This window comes from Boleophthalmus pectinirostris, unplaced genomic scaffold (assembly GCF_026225935.1).
Source record: "Boleophthalmus pectinirostris isolate CB_2022bp ecotype Guang Dong unplaced genomic scaffold, ASM2622593v1 HiC_scaffold_6, whole genome shotgun sequence".
In the NCBI taxonomy this organism is placed as follows: Eukaryota; Metazoa; Chordata; class Actinopteri; order Gobiiformes; family Gobiidae; genus Boleophthalmus; species Boleophthalmus pectinirostris.
The window spans coordinates 25523239-25545535 of NW_026571447.1; the positions used below are offsets into that span (position 1 = coordinate 25523239).

General features: G+C 41.4%; 1 protein-coding gene across 2 annotated transcripts; it reads right to left on the reverse strand.

Annotated features, from left to right (window-relative positions):
* Positions 1-2137: 2137 nt before the first annotated feature.
* On the reverse strand, positions 2138-21639 carry hdac9b (histone deacetylase 9b). Of its 2 annotated transcripts, none has more exons than XM_055163257.1 (11): positions 21237-21639; positions 14952-15193; positions 14298-14457; positions 13618-13741; positions 13387-13508; positions 9139-9270; positions 8609-8724; positions 6844-6951; positions 6237-6414; positions 5197-5411; positions 2138-3905 (listed from the first exon to the last, which is right to left on the reverse strand). In XM_055163257.1, exons 1-11 carry the CDS (start codon positions 21343-21345, stop codon positions 3576-3578), a joined length of 1836 nt encoding a protein of 611 aa, XP_055019232.1. In that variant the 5' UTR covers positions 21346-21639; the 3' UTR covers positions 2138-3575. The 2 variants fall into 2 exon arrangements, with proteins under 2 accessions (XP_055019232.1, XP_055019231.1); XM_055163256.1 differs by having other exon boundaries at positions 13618-13748; positions 14296-14457; positions 21237-21638.
* Positions 21640-22297: the final 658 nt, after the last annotated feature.

The window sequence follows — 22297 nt, forward strand, 5'->3', positions numbered from 1 at the left end:
CTATGGACCTCTTTTATTTATAGAACTAACCACTTCTGGCTAGAGTTATATATGTTCAATTCTATCTCCCACTGGAACAAAATGCTTTCCATACATTACTTCTAACTTTTCAAGCGGTACCTTTGTGACATTTCAGTTTATGTAGACATTCTCTCTTGTCTTGTGGCCACTGGGGGCTGGTGGTTTCCCTCTTGTTTAGAGTTGTCAGTGGAGCGCTGGGAGCAGAAGTTGTTTGTGTTATGATGAGTCATGCTTACATCGGAGCTTAGTCATTGCTCCAGGGACTTGGCTTGACATGGGAGGAGCATTTTAATACTTAATCTGTTATGTATAGAGATTCTCCACGGACCACTGGAATTGATTGACAATATTTACAAAACCTCTAATAAAATGGTCTTCCAACTGTTTCTTTAATGCCCAAGTAAAGTATATAAATTCTCCTATTCTCAAAATATGCACTGAAACCTTAATTGTTTAGTGCAATTATTTTACCATGTGCTTTCTCACATAATAGAGTTGCCCTTAAGATATTCTGGCCTGTACTTGCTCATTAGAAGTATCACACTATGTGGTATCATTAATATCCTCTATGGCCCTATTTTTTTGCATGTACCGCATTCAAGTAGTTGAGTTTTATTGCACTGTGGGTGATAAAACTGCACACTCACTCCTAGGCTAATCCACTCCTAGGAAATAGTTAGGCCTATGTTTTCCTTATACTTCCTTACACCTTTAAAAATGCTTGTTTGCTTTTACAACATGGCTGCGTGGACCTATGGGGAGGGTGGTGCAGACGGATTTGGAATTTATTATTTTTTCTGGCCTTTGTAACAGCTCATTTAAAATCACAAGAGCCTGAAGCCCAAGACAGATGGGAACAACTTAAGAAAGAGTCTAATTGAACTCAAATACTTCCTAATGTGAAGGAACTCAATGCACGTGAGATACTGTCATGTAGTATGTTATAAGCTATATACTGTGTTCAATACATTTCCTATTGTAAAACTGTAGAAACACAAAGAACAATCACAAAGTCTCACAAAAATACATTCTCAATAGACAGGCTTATAATTGAGGCTGAAAGTTAAATACTGAGAGACACCATTTCTTCCAAATCCAGTACTATAGCAGTCAAAACAGTCAGTATACTTACTACACAAGAATGTATGACTTAATCAGTAAAAAGTGAAGGTGTTTATTTTAATGTCAAATTTATGTAAAACACATTTATTTCCCCTTACAATGTGAGTTGCTTCCATCATTTGAATTCAAAGTGAAATAATCAAAGTTCTTCATGTTTGCGTGTTAAAAAAATATACTGTTACTAAAATTTGCAAGCTATTTCGCCCTCTATCTATATAAATATATACACTGACCAGAATATGACTAGTACATTGTTGTCGTACAAAATGCCACATTGCATGTAAACCTCTCAGTCCCATGAAGCAGGCTTAAAGCTATGAAATTGCTTAAGCCTGGATTGAAAGCGTCAGTGCCAGTCATATATCAGCGGTTCACAGCTCACCTTATCTTGACTTGCTCTAATGCTGCCACAAGAAGGCTCACTTGCCAACATCAAAGACATGTTTGAGAAAGCTGCTTAAGCTCGCTTTAAAGGGTTACACAGATCCCCCAAAATACAGGGCTGTTATTGGACCCAGTGTGGGAACTTCAGGCTGCTCTAATGATTTAGGCAGTTCACTATGTCCTCGCAATAACATCCTAAAAGTTGTGTCCCTCTGAAATAGGAGACATACAGTACGGTGCAAACGTATTGGTAAGTTTTACAAAAGCAGTGATCAAAGACAAGTTGATCAATGTTGCATTAAATTAAAGAAAATAAATAAATTCAGTGTTCAGAGAATACTATTCTTTTCATGTCGCTGGCCTCAGTGTGGTAATGGTATACAAAGCCATATAATACCTAAACAACATACTAAGCTGATTGGTTTTTGAGTGAAGCTAAATAAATGGCAGAATCATTATGTTGTTTCATTGCCTATATTATATTAACCATTTCCTGCCAAAAATGCCCCCAAAATTAACTCTGAACTCTTCGGTTAAGATATTTTTAGACCTAAAACAATGCACAATTTTGTAAACAAGCTAAGTAAGTATGACACATCAGTAAACAATGTCAGACAAAGGAGGAAAACAAACTTTATTTAAAAAAGGAAGGTTTATCACACAAAGGCAAATGAAAAAGAAGAAATGCAAACATCTATGAACAGACCACAAACCCCCGTCCCGCCTCCAGCTGCACCCCTCCACTGGCACCAGAGGGGTTCCTGTTACAACCAAGTCAAAAAGAGCCAAAAACAAGCCTTGTATTGTTCTGATTGTGTTTACTTACACTACATCACAATGAAGAGCGGACAATTGGAGGGTACAGCATAAAGATGAACAGTTTGGACTTTCCACATTCAAACACAGGACCTCGCACTAACATTTCTCTTTAACATTGAACTGACGAAGTACAAATGAAACATGAAGATTCAACTATGCAATACAATTGACTGATCACTTTAAGACAGATTTTACATGTTTCAAATGGGCACTTTGAGAGGAATCAGGCTCAACAAACAAAAATAAGAAAATTAGAGTGGAGCCATCCGGGGTTTTTATTGAAGTAACATCAAACCTGTGTGTTGAGGTAAGCATGCCACTTGGGAATACTCAGGAAGCGATTCCCTTTAAAAAGGACTCCCTTAACCATATCCCCACTCACTTTGTAATTCGCCTTGACAGTAAATCAATTCTCGAGCCTGGCCCCTTGGACTCCTCCAACCCGAGGTCCTCCTTTCTCAACATTCCTGCACACATGAATCACTGCAGCTCCTGGCTTCTAGAAGGCATTTCCTGCCCGGCCCTCCTTCTCTCTCTCCAGACTCCTCTGCTGAAAAGTTGGGCAGGAACCCGACCGAGCTTTTGATTTGGACCCAGGGGGGACAGCGAGGAGAGCCAGGCCCAGAGCTAAGGCCCTGTGCGGGACAAGCAGTGACACAGAGATTTGGTACGTGTTGTGGAGATGCCTGCACACCCAAAGTCCGGGATTTAGTGCTTTATCCTCCAATATGCAATCTCAGCAGCGAAAACGTTTCCAATGGCAACACTCTGCCTCTCAGATAGTCCTGAGGGTAAGTCCTGCTAAGGTTTAAGTACATTCTCTCTTCGACTGATGTTCATTAAATCAGTGTGGACACCACTTCATTCTGAACATCACACAAATGTAGTGTTCTCTTATGTATCATTTACACCTTGAGCTGAACAGCATTCATTTCAGTTATTTATGGCAAAATGTACAGAATTGGTAAGATTGACATCTGTCCCAGAATTACTAGTAATGTCCAAATCCATAGTATCTCTATATACACATGCAACTTTCCAAAGAGTGAACTCCTGGGGAGCATAAAAAAAGAATGTCTTCATTATATTTACACAGAGGTGAGTTGTATCACAACACACAGGTCACAGACGTGGAGTCCAGAGTGGTCTGAGGAGAAGAGCTGGCCTTAGTGAAGTGCTGTGTGTGTGTATTTGTCTGTGAATGTACAAGTGTGTGTCCTCCTCATCCTTTAGATCATGGCTCTTATCACCAGTCGCCCGTTGACCTGGTGCAGATAGGAGGTCTGATCCGACTCTAAGCCTGGATTGCTCAGAGCTTCATCCTCGCTGTCGAGTGGTTCCTCTTTGACCTTGATGACCCCGATGTGGGGGTCTGGATGCTCTGCACTAGAGCCACTGCTGCTGCTGCTGAGGGTGTGCTTCCGGATGACACCTCCAGGGGGCAGCCTGTCCTCCTCCATGCGCTCACTATGCTCTCTGTGCAGCTCCTCCTGCTCTTCCTCTGACTCCTGCAGGTGTGTGCTGGGCTGACGTAACTGCTCAATGGACTTGGACAACAGCTGCAGAACACATTTTCTTCATATTAATGATGATATCCACAGCACAAACCTTTACACATCAAATCTTTTATCACAGAACCATGCAGAAGACTTTTGTTTATGCATGTAGTGAAGTCAGGCACGCAAATAAATATCTGATATGTGCCATGATCTTAGATTACCTTAGTAGCATTTTCACATTGATTTATTCAGCCTTTAGCCTTTGTTACTGTTCTTATCTAGTGTCTCTATCTTTCTAGTGTTCACTACTCTGCTCCTTTCAAGGCACTTTGCCACTAGATGGCTCCACTAATTGAGCTCACACTTAACAGTTGGCTCACACAGCATTACTGTCTGCAGAATAGAGGCCAGGCCATATATAAATACACCTCAGAGTGGCATTAGTAAACAAAGTTCATCACTTCTTAAGCTTCTGTAGATTTCCATGAGTGCCCCCTGCTGTAGACAGTGAATGCTTGGAAATTAATTAGGGCAATGTTTCAGAGCTCCTCTCAGTAAACACTGAGGGCTCATCCCTGATTAGGGGCCATTTATAACCTCCACTTAAAGAGGCTTTAGTCGCGATCTCATTGGGCTGAGTGATCTGCCCTGGGCCCTTCACGTGTTACTGGACAAAAATCACAGCTGATTTAGATGCATTTAACTGCTGAATTTCACACCACAGTTAAATATCTTGTACTCTCACTGTTTTTACAGCATGCCTCCTATGTGTCCATTTTAAGACTATGGGGTAAGAAATGCAGTTGTTCCCAGGACTCTCTGGGCCCCTCTCTGGGACACATCAGTCGTGTGCTAACACAATGCTGCCTTTCACTGTGTCTGCCACCTCACACACGTCCCTCACCAGAATAATTACTCTCTGTGTAAAGAGAGGTCACTTCGGCCAGCTCACAGAAACACAAATATTGGCACAGAGGAACAAAATGTATTCGGGTCCTTTTCCTTCATTTGAACTCAGGTGAATTGAATTTCACAGCGTTAGCATGAGAACAGCACTGATGCCTTAAGCTATGATAACAGAATTAGTGCAGGGGAAGCATTTCTTCCCTATTTGAAGTCAGCCTGCACCTCTTTGCTTTGCAAAAATAACATGAGGATTTCAGGGAAGGCACACACTGAAGTGAAACTGTAAACTTGTACTAGCACATTTGCTTTCACAAAAGACTGAAAATAGAATGAATTTGAGAATAAATCGGAGACTGCAGTAAAAATGGAACTTAAAAGGAGAAGACAATGGGCAATAATGAAAGTGAAATGTCTCTTTGGCGATTCAAACAGTCACGTGGTGTACCTTGTTTATGTGGACCTGCTGCTGGTACTGCTTCTGCTTCTCCAGGAAGTGCTGGTGTTGTTGCTGGATGACCAGTTGGGCCAGTGTGTTCTGGGGCAGCGGTGCAGACTGGGTGCGGTTCAGAGGCCGGTGTTTGGGAAGTTTGGGCCTGGTACTGGATGGACGCTCCTTCATGGCCAGAGGAGACTGTGGCAGGGAGGACATAGAGCCAGGGCCTGCACAGAGACAAGACAATAAAGACAGTTAAAGTCAAATGTGGTTAAATTCAGAGCCATTCATTTATATTACCAACCCTGACTAAATGTGTGGTAATGTCGACAAAAAGCACCTTGAACTTTCTGACTCACTAACTTCTTAATTTCTCCAGCAATGACTCATGGAGATTTTCAAGCCAAACCATCCTTCTGGCAGGGTGCTCCAGGTTGATATTGAACACATATACAACGTCTTAATTACTTCCCTGATGTTGGAAAGTCATGAATAGTTCCTGTTCTTTGGCACCCAGGTTCACAAAAATCCGAAGAACTCACCGGAAAAGAGTTTTTCTCAAGTAAATTCACACAGATGCCATTAAATGTGCCAACAAATACTTTGTATTTCTTTTTACACCAAAAGCAATTGCATTTTGGCATTGGATTAAAGGTGCACTATGTAATTTTTCTGAAAAAGGGTACAATTTGTCATGCTTGTATTGTTCCACAGCATGGCAATATACCTGTCTTGCATGACAGGTGTTTTAACGTCTAAAAATTACCTTGAAAACCATGCAGAGGCTACCTCTGGGCTGGTGGTGTCACATGCCGGTTTCCATGGATAAATACAATGCTATACAATGAAATATCTGGACAAAGCAATAACATATCCATGGAGTTGATTCAGTACATTCCACCAGAAAAGTTACAGAGTGCAACTTTAATATTTTTATAGTTATATTTTGAGCCATAGTTATACATTTTTAAGTCGTTTACTGTTTACAAGCCCATATGGTGAGGCCTATAAATAAAGTGGTAAGGTTTTATACAGAGCAGACTGTGGTGTACCTGAGGAGAGCATTTTCTGTTGCCTCATCTGCTCCTTCTGCAGCAGGTGCTGGAGAAGAGCCTGGTGACTGGGGCTCACTTTGGACTCCAGACCCGAGTGAAGAGGCACAGGGCCCAACAGGTGTCCCGGGAGGCCATGCTTGATCTCTGTCGATCGGTCTTTCAAACCCATCGCAGCCTGAAATGTATATCAAAAATACATTTACTTCTTTATTCATAAGCATTAATGTAACAGTGTCACGTGTATCAGATCTTGATGCATAGATTATGTTGGATTTATGACAAATATTTAAAAATTGAATTGTAGGAGTGAGTGCAGCTGCTAAACAGATATCTGAAGAATGTACCAGAAAAAAGTGTATTTATAATGCACTGTTGTCAAGAATTTCATTAAAACTGGATTTGGAAAACTATTAAGTCTCAGACTCAGAGCAATATGATATTGTATGTCCTATATTTTACACTGCAGCGACTGAAATCCAGTATTCATCAAGTGAAAGCCACAGGTCACTAACTCCAACACAAAGCGAGAGGAGATGATTTCTGAACTTGATAAAAACATGTCTTGGTGCAGATTGTCTGAGGATGTGGATAGTTTTGTACTTACACCAGTGGAAAGGCCCAGGGAGATGTTGGGTAAAGAAGGAGAGGTGTATAAACTCAGCATTGACACAGAGCCCTCTGGACAGAACAGTCTTGGTTGTGAAGGCCATCGCTGCATCGAACATGCAAGAAAAAAAACAAAACAAATCCAAGGAGACATTTAGATGGAGGCGACAGTTTTAGAAATCCTGCTATGGACCATTTCTAAAGATAACAAGAACAGCAATACAAAATGTAATGTACTGTGAAGAACAACAGGTCTCTTTGTGGAAAACGGAAAGGTATGAGATTCATGAACAACTTATGTAAGGAGAGCCAATATGAAAAAGTGCTGCATTGATTGTGGGGTTAAGGGTGCACTATGTAACCTTTGCCTAGATTGTCCCACAGTGTGGCATCTATCTAGGTCAGATCTGTGGACAGGGGAGGCTACTCATAGTAAGAAAGCATTTTTAAGCAATAAAACACCTGCAATTGAAAAGACTCTAAATGGATAAATGGAAAATTACATCATACTGCGGAACAAAGCAATTACATCTTCAAGAAGGTTGCAGACCTTGCACACAAAATGTTACATAGTGCACGTTAAAGATATCAAACATTGTTGGATGCGTCTCCAGTTCTGGCCGATGGGGGTGAGAGTGCTCCCGCCCTGAGCTCCACTGGGGCACACTTCCTGTACCCAGCTGCGCCACGCACCAGCATGTGGTTTGGGAACAGCCATGTTTATCCTTCCAACCCCTGCCACTATTCAGTGACCTGTATGTGGATATCCGGCCTATATTTGACCCCAGGGACCAGTTCCCTCTGAAAAAGGATACCTAATGTAACGGTGCACAAACACTTCATGCTTTTGCAACAGGCATGAGGTCCACATGAAGCTCTGTCTTTCAACCAATAGCTTTCATGAGAGCTTTAGCTTAGGCGGCTACAATAGCAATCCAGCCTGTTTATGTTGTTAGCATGCAAGTGTCTTTGGCTACCAGCGCCTGGGATATCAATTAAAGTGCACAGTTTGTCTGTCTCCCCAAGCCCCAACCCTGCGCCCCATGTCAGGTCGGCTCTCCCCTCTCCGAGTCACTGGAGGTCCTTGGGAGAGTAAACAACGGTACTTAAAGGAAAACACAGCTGCACTCCTAAACATTGTTGGGAGATGTGTCATAACTGCCACCCAAAAACATTGTGCTGTGAAGAATTGGTCCAAAAGAAGCACTAGACACGAATCTACAATGAGGAGGAGCTCACACAACGGCATGTGGCCAAGAGGGGGACTGAAAACTGTAGACTTCAACAAGCAGTTTTTTGTCTGTGATATTTCAGGGGAAATGTCAAAAATCACGTAACTTTCTCTGCATAGGCTTTAATGATTGTCTGAGAGAAAACTTGTAGCAACAGATTTAGACAAAGTGCTAATAAAAAAGATGTTTAGACCACAGACATTCACAAGATCTAATTAAGCTACTTGACCATTTAACCAAACGGTGTAGTAAATATATTTTATAGGCACATCTCAGACACGGCCACCACAATTTTAAACCCGGTCACCTACATTAACCTTAAAAACTGGGTGCAAAAGGTTCACTAGGACTATTTTTGTCATTAAAATATTTTAGCTTGTTCTTTGATGCTCGTTTATGTAACTTTGTGCGCATTGCCAAGTCATTTTATGTTCCTGTTCATGTATTGATTCTTGTTTTTCAAGTATGTGTTTTGACCGCAGAAATCCTCATGATCTTAAGTGGGTGTAATTTTTGGTGGGGGAAAATTACCTCGGTTTTTGTGGTAGTGGGCAGAGAGGAGGGTCCGTTCTCAGCCCCCAAGGCACTGGAGGCTCCAATTGGCGAGCTTGGACCTGAGCCAGGAGCACTGTTAGTAGGCGTTGAATCTAGAAAACAGAAGAAGTATGCACAGTCACACAATGGTGAATGGTAAAACACTACAGGTCAGTCAGATGCATTTTTTACAGTAGGTTTATATACATATGCTTGGTTTCAAATTGCAACACAGCTTTCAATAGTTTAAAACAAAGATAAGATAAAAGGATCTGTTTTGTCTCACAATAGGGAAATTCTAGTGTTGCATTGCAAAGTACAACAACTGCAGGATGACTAACAATGAAACAAGTTTAATTTAAATGGTTCACTGATAAAAAATAATCAGGTTCAACATTTATAGATTTTCCTTTTAGAAAATTCCAATGAAAATAGCATAATCAATTGCTATTTTTAATATGAAATCACAACATTTTATAGGCCTAAAATATTCTACAATTGAAAAACAGCCAACAGTAATTTCTTACCCATTATCTCTAGGGCCCTCTTCTTGTACGGGGTCATAATGTTGCTGTCTCTTCGTTTCAGCATTGGACTGCTCCTCCTCTCTGCTACTTTCTGCTTCAGTCTCGATCGTACCTTCAGGTTTGGCTCAGAGGCTGCAAGAAAAACAAATGCAAGATATAAAAAGAGTTTGCGCTGTGTCTTTTTATAGAGTCATGTAGCGAGTAGAGCAATGAGCGTCATAAACTTCATTACCTAAATAGTAAATCACAAATAAATGAATCTAAATGAGAAGTTAGAGCAATAAATCTGTTGGAAATAAGCAATGCTGTCAGGTTTCAAGTGTAATAATTTGAGGTTGTGTTACTTTTGTAGCAGGTTTCAGATAAATGAATTGAGTCAGGCTCGGGCCCACTTCCACCTCATCTGGACCAAATTAGGTCGAGCAACACACCAAGCTCTAAGTGAAATAGTCCGCTACCTGCCGCCCTGGTGACCACACTCTGATACAGTAGCAACAGTTAAACTAACACAAAAACATGGCAGATGTTTCAAGCTCGCCCCGCGCTCGCCTTCATCCTAATGCAAAACAGAGAGATCCCAATACACCAGTCTAACACGTGCACCACAGCTCACAGTCACAAATCAAGTCCATTGCTGATGATAGAGGAATAGTGTAAGACTTTTTAGTGCTTTTAAGTTGGCATTGACAGCTGTTGCCAATAACACAAACACGCAGTTTTATCAGACACATCAGACAGCTTTTCATGTATTTTACTTATTTTTTATGTGAAGTTGCATTGTCCATCTTATATACATTTTGGGTAAATACCCAAAAGGTGTGAAGGTTTTTTTTAATATATTTTTTTGTATTGTAGCAAATGACAAGCAGGGATATGGTGACTTTTAGATATGAAAAGTCCTATATGAAGATTCTTGTTCTGGTTCACAACAAGCTAGAAGCAGACCTCACATAACAGATAATATAATAATGTTCTCCCATATTCCATGTGCGTCAGACTATTCATTGTGACTGTGGCTGGGTCAGCCTCATTTGGTGCCCCTTTCAGCGTTCAGATACAGCAGTGTTACACACTGACACAAATACAAATGAATACATAAGCTGCTCTATTGACTGGGAGCCAGAGCTGTAGTCTGCTTCCAAGTTATGTAAACCTGTTACACAATGGCCAACCTGTATGAAATATTTAGCTCAGATCAATAATTAAAAGTGTCTTTTATGCGATGTGTAGAACACACAGCAGTGAGAAATGGCGTGACGTGGGAGCGCTGCGGGGAGAGTGGAGCGGTGATAGGGGCACTTGGAGGGGGCCAAATGCACAATCTATTTCTGGCTTTTGTCAAAAGCAGCAAAACCCTCTTCCATAATACAGCCCTGTAATCCTGGGGGTGTGAGGTAGATGAGAGTGAGTGAGAGAGGAAGACAGCAGGCAGGGGAGATAAATGCAGAGAAAACACTGCAGGGAGTCCTATGAATCTGTTGCCTTGATTGCTTTCTATTTTTACACGCTGCTGCCACCAAGCTACGCATCCCAATTGGTCGCCACGGGAACACCAGACCACAGCTTGAGAACAAACACTTTCTCACTGGTGTCTGTGGAAAAAACGTCCCGAGAGAACTGCAGTGCAACAGGAGGTAATGATGGCGCGCATATACAAGCCAACGCCAGGGTCACTTTACTCCAACTTTTCACTTAAAGAAAATATACTGGATGCCCGCTCTGCTGCGCACATAAATCAACCTGCTTATTGTATTTGAAAGAGGTGCTGCGGGGCTTGTGCTTTGCAAGTAAATGTGTTATACTATCTCCGTATAATCAGAATTTTAAGCATGCTGTCACCGTCAAGGCCAGAGTCCATTACACCCTGAACCTGGACAGATGGTTTACAGACCGAACTAAACAAAGAACTGCAGTCTAAATAGTGAAAATACATAAACTCAAATAACAAATAAAATAGCTAAGCAAACTATTTTTAGTCTTAATGACCTAAAATCTACTTTAGCTGTTCTCTTGGTGGTTTTGTTACAGTATGGGATTTTTGGGGGGGATTATTATAAGTCTTCCGTGCACCTGCTGAATGTACACTTTTGGTAAGTGGGTCACCAACACCAGGCAAGGTGTTGCTACTTCTTAGTGTTAAGCTGCAACTATTCTTACTACAGACTACTTTATATCATGAGTCTACAATCCATTCTATTCTAGTACATGAAACAAAGAGGATATCAGCATACCAAGAAAACAGGTTGGCCAATAAAGGGGGCCACTTGGGTAATTGCGTATTTAGGGCAATAGACTTTTAACAAATAAGAAGGGCTGAACACTAAGTGCAATGACCTTGGTAGGCAAACTTCATAGGTAACTTTGAAAGAAGTTGCAAAGACAATTATACAAACAACAAGAGATGGGCGAAATTTTGTTTACTAGATACAATTAAAATCCTTGTCTTGAGAGTAAGCAATATTATATTATTTAATACAGTTTATACACTTTTGACAGATGCTTGAATCTCACTTAGGATATTTAGGTATTTTTGAGCACATTTATGAAGGATTTAAACAAATTGTGAAATTGAAATTGTATCCAAAAATATTATAGAGTTAAAGATTTTTCTCAATCACCAACCCCTACAAAAGAAGTTGAGTTACATAGCTAAATAAACTTTTGAGCATATGGTCTGTTCTAGCAAAAATTATTTTAAACCCTAATATTTCCCTGTCACTTGACCTCAGCCACATAAAGGTGCCATGGGGCCCCTCAGGCTGCAGAATCCACAGGACGTCTGCGCCCGAGTCATCTCCACTTCATTTGGAGAGTGCTATCTTTGCTTAAACAAACACTGCTGTCGAGGTCCATCCTGTCTGTGTGCCAGTCTTAGCAGTGCACCACCTGCCAATCAGCCGCCAGTGACAGCGCGAGCCCATGGAAACAACAGTACCTTTGTGCACGCCCCCTCCCCTCCTCGCGTGCCAAGCTCTCCCTGGACTTTAATGAAGACAGACAGGAAGTGGGGGAGGAAGACCAGAGCAGGAAATGACCACATATAGATTGAGGAATTCAAAGGGCCAAAGAAGTATAGCTTTATCAGTGCGGCGGAGTTATAGGCCCAGGGAGAAGAGATGATTGAATGAAAGCATGAAAATGTGATGAAGAGCAGAGGGACTGAAATTTTACCCTTGAGGTATTTGTATAAATGTCTTTTAAGTATATGAGGTCAAAGACAAACAATGCTGCCATAAAGACTATGTTATTTCAGAAAACTGGCTATTTAACTGGAAAGACACCATATTATACTAAGCACAAATGTCCCGCATATACATATATATTTACAAGGTACTTTTCTCAGAAGAAAATTACAGCAAATAAATTCTGACTCAAACCTTCTTTTCGGTCTCTAATCTGTACTCCAGCAACACGCGGCTTATTTTCACAAAGGTAATTTCTTTGCCTGAGCTCTAAATTGCATATATACACAACATGACAGGTCTGTAGTTAAATAACTCACCACCTATAACTGCTTTTCAGTTTAATTAAAAGAGACACAGAAGGGGAAAGGTGCATAATGTAATTTGGTGACCTCATGGCTGAATTATGAAGTTTGGGGTTTGGCTTGTGTTCATGCAAACCAGAAAGGTAGATTTTTTGCTTATTTATGCAGCCAACCCCCTAAATGGGTTCTCAGACTTTAAACCAACAAACCTGAGCTGCGTTTTGGTGTGTTTTGAAAGATAATTTAAAATGCCCTGAGAAATGAGTGTCGTTAATTATACCAACACCTTAAAAAACGTTATTCATACCACATGGAGTCAAATTACTATGTGCACATGAATCCAAAGCCTGTAATTCAGATGATAATAGTTTAATCTAGAGTAATCCAAACAGAAATATAGTTGTTGGGGTGACTGTTGTGTCGTGTGCCAGTATATAGGGAGGTTTAATGAAGAGCCCCGGGGTAATGAACTGGAGGTCAAAGGTTGCTCTGAGCCTGACTGATGTCATTAGCAGGTCAGCTCCAACCTCAAGAAGCCCTATGTGGCGTAAGTAGACGTCTGTCTGCAAGCCCATTTTAAACATTTATTGGCTTTATTGAAAAGCACCATTCACTGTAATAACATAAAATATGAACTGTAAACTTCCTAAAGTACTAAATGTGATAATGCATATTTTTCTTATCTATCCCTTTTTATTTCTGGATGTGGTACTGTACGTCCTTGCAGTGAGGGGTATTTTTATACATGGAAAGAAGCAAACCTGTCTTTCTCAAGGGGAAGTCGTCCTTGCTCTCGATGGGCGATGGCAGCGTGTACTGGCAGGTGGGGGAGGTGCCGCCCGGAGGTGGAGAGCTTTGGTCCAGGGATGTGTGATGAGAGGACCTGGAACACAAAAAAGTACACTTTATTCCACACTATTAAGATGGCTTTATTTGAATATCTATATAGGAATACAAAACAATACTATTCAGCTGGAGTGAGTGCTACTTACATGTACCAGAGTTTTGGGTGCTGAATGAAAGAATGGGTGCCTCCGTTGCTCACAGGGTCCTTTGCAGTTTTGTTCAACAGAAACTCTTGGAGTTTCTGTTTGACCTCTGTACTGGCCACAGCTCCTGTGAGACCAGCAGAGACAAACAGAAGGATTGGGGTTACCCTAAGGCAGACAAATCTGATAACCATATTTTACAGAACTTTGTGCATCTTAATTCCTTTTGCATAGAAACCTCCCCATATCCCCCTTTCCTCCTCTTGCAGCTCTATCTCATGTAGAAACATCGCCCCCTTGTGGTGTGTGTGTCTGTATATTTTGGGCTGCTGTAGTGGGACTGCAGTGAGATGTTCTTTCCCACTGGGGGATTACAGTTGCAGAACACAGTTTCAAATTACCCATCCTGACAAAGTCATAAATCTATTCTATAATTAGCTGTAAGGTAAAAACAGAATGAAACACTATACACTAAGTTATTTTCATCTGTCTATTAAGAGACTGTTTTTCTAAATTGTGAGCCTGCATGGCACCAAGCAAAGTATTTTATGGCTCCTTGAGCATCTGAATGTGTAGTTATCTTTGCATATTAAACAATTTTTAAATAATACTATAAATATTATATTAAAATACAAGTCAGAGCATGTTTCGACATTGTGGTGTGGTGTGGTGATGAGGCTCACTCTCTCTGGAGCGCTCCTTGGCCCTCAGGCTGAGTGCAGTCACGTGCGTCTCCCTGCGGTGGCGCTCTTGCTCCTTCTCCTGCTGGCTCTGCTGCTCCAGACGACGCTCCTTCTCGGCCAGTTCCTGCTGCTGCTTCATGGCCTGCAGCTCCTGCTGGAGCTGTGCATAGGACAGAGTCAGAAACAGGAGTAATGTGAAACAAAGCATTTTACAGTAGTACTGCAGTCTACGGCACTTTTACTGCAGTGAACCACGCTGAGCTCATCTGTGCAAACAAAACTCTCTTTAATGTGCTGAGTGCGTTAAAGAGCCTGCAAAATTGCTGAATGCATTAAATTAAGTAAGTGCATTAGCAGAAATAGTTTCTTACTATTGATTATTACAAGAAGTATAAAAAGTATCCAGTCCTTTACTCTCATGATGTCTGCAGCCATGTTTCCAGTGTTTCTGTGCTCAGACCTTGAGATGCTCCTGTTCCTGCTCTGTTCCTGTCTCTGTCCCCGTTTCTTATGTCCCTCTTGTCACTCATGTCGTTCATGTCCGTCATATCTGTTATGTCCCTCGTGTCCCTCATGTCCCACATGTAACTCATGTCATTCATGCACCTCATGTCCCTTATGTCTCTCATGTTTCTAGTGTCTGTGTGCTCAGACCTTGAGGTGCTCCTGGAGCTGGGCCTGGTGCTGTCTGCTCAGTTTCTCATGCTGCTTCTGGAACTCGCTGATGAGGAGCTGCTTCTGTATCTGCTGCTGCTTCTGAATGAGCAGGAGCTCCTGCTGCAGCTGCCGCTCCCACAGACTTGGGTCTGAGCCTGGTCCCAGCATCCTCAGCTCCGTACGCAGGTCCAGAGGGGAGAGGGGCTCCACAGACAGAGGAACGTCCGGCTTTATGTCCACTGTGGCACACACACAGAGAGAGAGAGAGAGAGAAAGGTAGTCAGTGAAACTTAAAAAAATTCATACAAAATTCGAAAGAAAAGACCACCTTTCAAATCAATAAAAGCCGCAATTTTGATCTCCCCTATAAACAAACAAAACATCCACAACATCCTCCAACAGAGTAGCACCCTCAACTAACATTTGGGATGAAATGTCAACATGGTAACTTCTGCCGCTTAATAATAGCCTCATGTTTAGTAAATAAATACAAGAACCTGGGCATGCCGATAATTCACTTCATCCCGCAGAACTGGACCTGTGAGTGTGTTCTGTGAGCATAAACCTTCTATAAAACAGCACATTCATCTTTTGACAAGTGCTTTCGTTATAAGCAATTGTGAGATACAAAGTGAGAGGGCATCCCTTTGGTCTCTTGTTTCTTTATATAGCAGTACACCAAAGAAGATCGATTGCCAGTAAAGTAAAGTACATAAAAGACAAGGCCAGTTTATCTTCCTCTTCCGCAGAGATGATCACTGATTAGGCAATAGGTTTAAGCTGCATGCCTTGTTCTTTCAACACACTACTTATATCACAATTATCATGAACTGAATTTAAATTATTTAAATCTAACATAGAAATGACCACAGTCATTTTATGATGATACATCAATATGGAGTACACTGATGTATTATCACAAAATTACATGCAAGAAAGAGAATACTTAGTGCTGACTGCATAATAATACAAAAAATCTGAGGTACTTATAATTCCTGTAAGTGTTGTACCCAGGAGCTTTAGAATATTGTCACTCTTTCATATAATCTTTTTTGTAGTTTTTATAGGAATAAAAATAAATAAAAGTGTTTTGCATTTAGTATTTGAAACAGTACTCAAGTGCTCTTCTTTTACTGTTGTATGAGGTCCACTGTCTACTGCCTGTGCGTTCTGCCCTAAAGCCTGTTTTTCATAGCCACCATTCCATGTGTATGCTGTACTGATGATTATAAATAGCAACATAAAAGCAAGTGGCGCAATTCTGGTCTGTGACAACCCCCACGCCCTCTCTCTCTCTCGCTCTCTCTCTCTCTCTCTCTCTTTCCCTCTCTCCACCACCCTAACTTGCCGCTGCCATGACAACGCCTGCTACGTAATTATGTCTCCCCATCCCGCACATATCCCGTCTCGCTGCGTGTCATCTCCTGCCTACAGTGGCACATGTTGACTCTTATATCAGTTCTTATATAAGGGAAAAGGAGTCCCCCAGCACAGAAAGACAAAAGAGCTGCAAAAGCCTGCTGACACCAGGGCTACTTTTCAAAGTTGTTGTTTTTTCTGAGATGTTCAAAGAGGGAGAAGTGGTAGTCCTGTGCTCTAATTCTTTTTGTGTGTTCTAAAATAAGCTCCCATTGAACAACAGGGAGAGCAGGCACCTGTAGCATGGACTCTTCCTCTTGACAGATCATATTAATCTTAGCTTGTAAGTACTTTGACAAAGAACTATTTTTGTGAGCAGGGACGAAACTGGTGAACCATACAGTCAGACAGCACTGCTTTCGGCTAATGGACCTAAATATAGAAAAAAACACCTGCTGCTGCCAGGGAGAATTCACCACTGTGATAACTAATTAATCTCATATTTCATTCTGTGCCCTGGCTGTGACTGGCATTAAGAGCCACACTTTGATGGGGGCACCTCGCTGAGCGTCGCAGTGGCAGCGGTTTAGAGCAGGATGGGGAAAAGGGTGAGGGTGCGGAGAGGAGGGGCCAAGGGTGAGGGCTTAAGGTACCTTTGATAACTGAGGCACTAGAGACAACCACAGTATGTGCCGGGTCTATTATTATAGTAGGCTGGCCATGTCCAAAAGAGTGACAATATTGCACTAACATAATAAGCCCTGAAGGTGTGCTATATTTGGACCTCAATGTGAGAAAGAGAAATGAAATATGTCTCTCTTGTGCAGCCACCACCAGAACTAAAATATACACACTTCTGATTTACTGTCACATAAAGTGTATTTTAAGTGAAGCGCACCCGTCCGCCACCTCAATATGAAATCTATGCCTTGTGTATGGTAAAAATACGCAGAGAATACGGAACCACCACCAGTAACCATGGCTATATATAAGTGCTTTTCTGAGCAGGGGCTTAATATAGACAATGTGAGAAGACTGTCACAGTTGTGAGGGCCGCCTGCTCAATTTAACACGGGCAAAAAAAGGCGTAGCACTGACTTTATGTAACATCAATTTTCAGGTCACTTTTTTAAAATTGCATTGTAAAAGGACATTTGAATCCCAGTGGTATTTGTTAGCTCTATATTTCAAAGTCAAATCAAAATTGTGAAATGTAATATGACACAATAGAAATTCTACAATTATTAACTAGTAATATTTTGCTAATTATATTGGTGATTGAATATCTAAAAAAGTAAGTCAAAATATCCCAGAATACATTGTTATTGGATTTGTTTCTAATATTATCCAGGGCGAAAGTGCACAGAGGTATCTCCAGGCATGGGTAAGCCAAAGATTTATGAATGACAGCTCCCAAATTTGTTTTTAGCACCAGGGGGAGATGAGTACCCAGCCCCATGCCCACATTCCTGAGTGTGGAGGTCCTGCCAAAAGAGGGGGCTGGGGGTGGACTCACTCGTGACTCACGCAGACCTGCTGGGACTCCTGCTGCAGTAGCGTCGCGGGCCAGCCTCTCCAAAGTGTTTATTTCTATCACTGCGATGCCTCTCATTAGCCCTGCCGGCGGTCGCGGCGACAATCACAGCCTTAATTTGAGACGTTGGATCAGTGTCTGTTTTTTGCCTCCCGCCACATTAGCAGCGTTCGCACACATCACCAATGACACCACCAGCATCACATGAGAGCAAGATGTAACACGTATATTTAGTCACCGCACGTGTGAGAGAGTATGGCTATAACACTTTGAGAGATTCATTTAAACCCTGTACCTTGTAACTGATATGAGTATTAGTGCCTACACAATATTAACAAAATATCACACAGCTTGCTAGTGCTTCTTAGCGCAAGGTGCTGGATGCAACAAGGAGCATATAAGGCCTAAATGCATGGCTATCGCTCATGTGCTTTTCTAATGTGTTTAAAACAGACAAACAATATTTAAAAATATATATATAACAAGGGGGCGCAAGCACGATGGGTCTCAAACCAGTACTATTAGAATCAAATGCAAATCATTCAGTTCAAGGAGGAAGATCATGTGCTGACATGAAGGTAGAACAGAACATTGTCATAATTTTCTATAACTTTAGCTGTGTACAAAACACATTTATGTTTATGGTGTTGCATAAAGCAATGGCCTGTAGCAGACCTGAATCCCTGCTCATATAAATGCGATAATTCGTGTACTGAGTTCACGTGGATCACTGCAGAACAACTTGTTCCCCATAGACTGTGATGTCTGCTTAAAAGGCTTTTATTCAGTGTGATGCTGACCACAGCTCATCAATTATCAGTGTATATATTATCTGTGACGCACGCGAGTGTTTCGTACATAACAGCACCAGCAGCTCAGTGTTTACTCCTTAAACATGTCGTATGTTGCATGGATTTGGAGCCCGTGGAGATGGCTGCTGATCTATATTCCCTCTCTGACAGTATAAATAGCAGCAGAGATAGAGGAGATGTTTGAGGGCAAAAATAAGCTGATGCTGGGGACTGCAATGTGGTGCTGGATCTCTCATTAAGTGCCTGTTATTTTGAGCAGCTGGCATGTCTAAAGCAGGAAACAGGTCTTTATTTTTAAGACTTGGGCTCGTCCTTGTTGCAGCTGAGAGCTGTAGTTTTCAGGCTGTTTGTTAACAAACAGCGCTCACTGAAAAGAGTCACCAGTCATGTACTGCTCTTAGACCTTACGCCTCATCAAACAATGGAGTATGTGTCTGTTTCTGCTCTTATGTTTAGGGGTGTGTAGTTCTTTAGAATAAAGTATTTGTTGTAGCTAGTGGTCTAGACTCTAGTAAATGAATGAATGAGGGTGAAAAGGAAAGTGTCTGACTCTTAATGGAGTCAGGCACTCTTAGTTCTCTTTTGCATTTCTTTGTGTTGTCCAGCATCTCTTGGACAGCTTACTTGCCTAAGGACTAACTACTGGATAAAAAAAAAATTTATTACTATTTTGTGTTATGTTATGTATTTTACTCTGTGGTTAAAATAAGATGAGTTAATTAATTTGTGAATTTATTTAATTACAAAGCATAGGTGTATGAAAAAGTCAACAGAATTCCACCTTGTTTTGTTATAGATCCTACCTGGACGACTGAGGGATTACATAGAGATCTTTTCAACAAAGCATAGGATATAGGACAGGATAGTACTTTCTTATGTTGTATAGCTTTGAAAAGGACTACAGTGGAATCTGTTAAAGTCTTGTTAAATCCAGACTTAGGACTTGACCTTAATGCCACAGGCCAGAACAACAACAATCCTGTTGTTTGGAAATGTGCAGGCTAAACTCCTTGTCTGAACCATATGCACATGCAGCTGATACGGCTTTTACAAGAAACAATGCATGGTTTTGAACTTATCATTATTATTTCAAATCCACTTTGCAAATCCAGTTTCCATTGTATCATGTCCCTTTTGCAATGAGCACTTCACATGTAACCCAGTGAATAGATGTAGATGAGAGGACTTGAAAGCTACAGTGTCATTATTGTCTGAAAGGTTGCTTGCCAGTCTTTCATTATATTTTACCTGACTGAAATGCATTGTGGGAGTTAATTAACAACAGAGCCCATGTTAGAAGTGTTTTGACAGAACTTTGATAATAGAAATAATCAAATAAGAAAAAATGAATGCAAACCTATTGATGCAATGGGACAGTGTAATATTTTAAAAATGTCAAGAACTTTGAACCTCTTCAATGATATGCTGATGAAGGATGTCTACTATGGCAACAGCATTAAAATGACAACCACCACACAAAAGAGGGATATTTTAAGCCCGGTAATATTAGTCACCGTCAAATGACTTACTATAAAGTGGAAAGGACAAATTAGACTGACAAACAGCAGAATGAACCTCTATAAATATCTGTTCCAAACCACTGTTAGAGCGAGACGCGCCAAGATGGAATGATAACGCACACATGCCTAATCTTAGCAGGCTAATGCCATAAGCTGAAAATAACTCACCTAAGAATAGCTGACCCACAGAATACGCAAGGAGCCTCAATTCACTGTGCACTCCTCTGTATCTGTTGTTTAGCTCTGAGACAAACATAAAATCTTTCTAATCTAAAGGCTAGATAAGTGGACTGTTTCTTCACAATGTCATGTTATTTTAATACAGAAGTTACAATATGAAGTTGTTAAGATATTTATTGACAGAAGGGTCAAAGGGCAGGATGCATTTTTCCATTAAGATCTCATATGACTACTTTCTGTTTGTTCCCAGAAATCCCCTTGACAGTGAATTTGCTAAAAGCAACGCAACACTGATGTTAAATCATGTTAACAAAACAACAAGACTATATATAACAGCTTTATCAATAGCCGGTAACAAAAACCTAACCAAATGAAGCATGACTCATGTTTAGTCAATAACAGTGCCTAGTCATCCGTCACTCTGATGTCACCCACTTTCAATGCAATTCCAAAATAGCCCAGACAATGAGTTACTGTGTTGGTATCTTACAACAGTTGAGTTAAGAGTTTCTGTAAAAAAAATCCGGCTTCCTGAAAAGTGACAGAACAGCCTTGCACAACACGAGCGCAACATCCCCTAAGTGAAGCTCAGCACTAAGAAACACACAGCTTAAGGTGTCAAAAGCAACACTCTGTAGCCAAACACTTTAAACTAACAAGAACAGAGCTGGTAAACATCACAGTAAATACCTTGAAACGAAGGAGAAGCACCAGTTCCTACCAAGCTGCTGCTGCGACTGAGAATCTTTGAGTTGGGAATGAGAGAGTGAAAAGAGTTGAGAGGGGGAGAGAGAGAGAGCAGAGAGGAGAGGAGAGTGACAGGATGGAGAAGGATGTCCGAGTGCCCGAGTCTGTCTTATCTTTTTTTTTTTCTCACCTGAGTTGTTCACGTTGTGCATCTTGCTGCTGGCAATGTGCTGCTGCTGGTACTGTCCAATGTCTGTTGTGGAGAAACTGGACTCGCCCTCGTAAATGGTTTGCAGCATACTCCACTCAGCGCTCAGGTCTTCATCGCAAGCCGTAGTGTTGCTTCCTGTCACCAGAAGAGCCACCCCTTCCCTTCAGCCGCGCTCTCTGGGGAAGCGACCAAGACAACAGGCTCTCTCTCTCTCACTCACTCACTCTGCCTCCTCCTTCCTTCTCTGTCAAGCACGCACTAAAGAGAGAGAGAGAGAAAATAACTACTCTTTCTTCAAAACACTCTGTAAAGTCCACCTCTGAGCAGCAGCAAAGATCTGAGTTGCCAGAGGAAAAGCTGCGCGGTGTGTACTGAGAAAGACTCTGGAGCAGTAATGCTAAAGCCAGGGGAGGAGAATGAGCCTTCATTTGCATGTGAATCAACAACTGCGTGGCCCCACAGGTGACAGAAATAGAACAATGGCCAGCCCTGGCTAAAAATAGGTCAGGCGAGGCGCGGGGATTGGAGCAGCATTGATGCGTTTAAAAATACCCCACCAAACACAGCTGTCTTATTCTGCTACCGCTCCTGACTCCAATGCTCTCCATATACACACACATGAAGGCTTGGTTTCTCCCTGTGCGCTTTTGACTTGTTGAACCAGTCTTTCACACTATTGCTATTTTTATCTCTTTTCACGGGTACAGAGATTCACCTTGATACATCTAAAAGGGGAACATGTAAAGGCAAAGGTTGTGAAGAGAATGCAAAAATAGCATACCAGTGTACCTGACATCTGTAATACAATCTAATATACACTAGTGAACACTACAAGCTTTATAGATACTGAATGAAATCAGTTATTAAGACTTTTGATTATTTTTGATTACTTAGATTGGCTTGAATGTGCTAACTTACTAGTGTGTAGCACAGTTTAAGTGTGAATTCAGGCCAGTAATGTTTCCCAGGAAGCATGCTTTCCAGCGACCCAACTGTACGATGTCATAACAGCTTGATCACAATTACATAAGGCCTTCAAA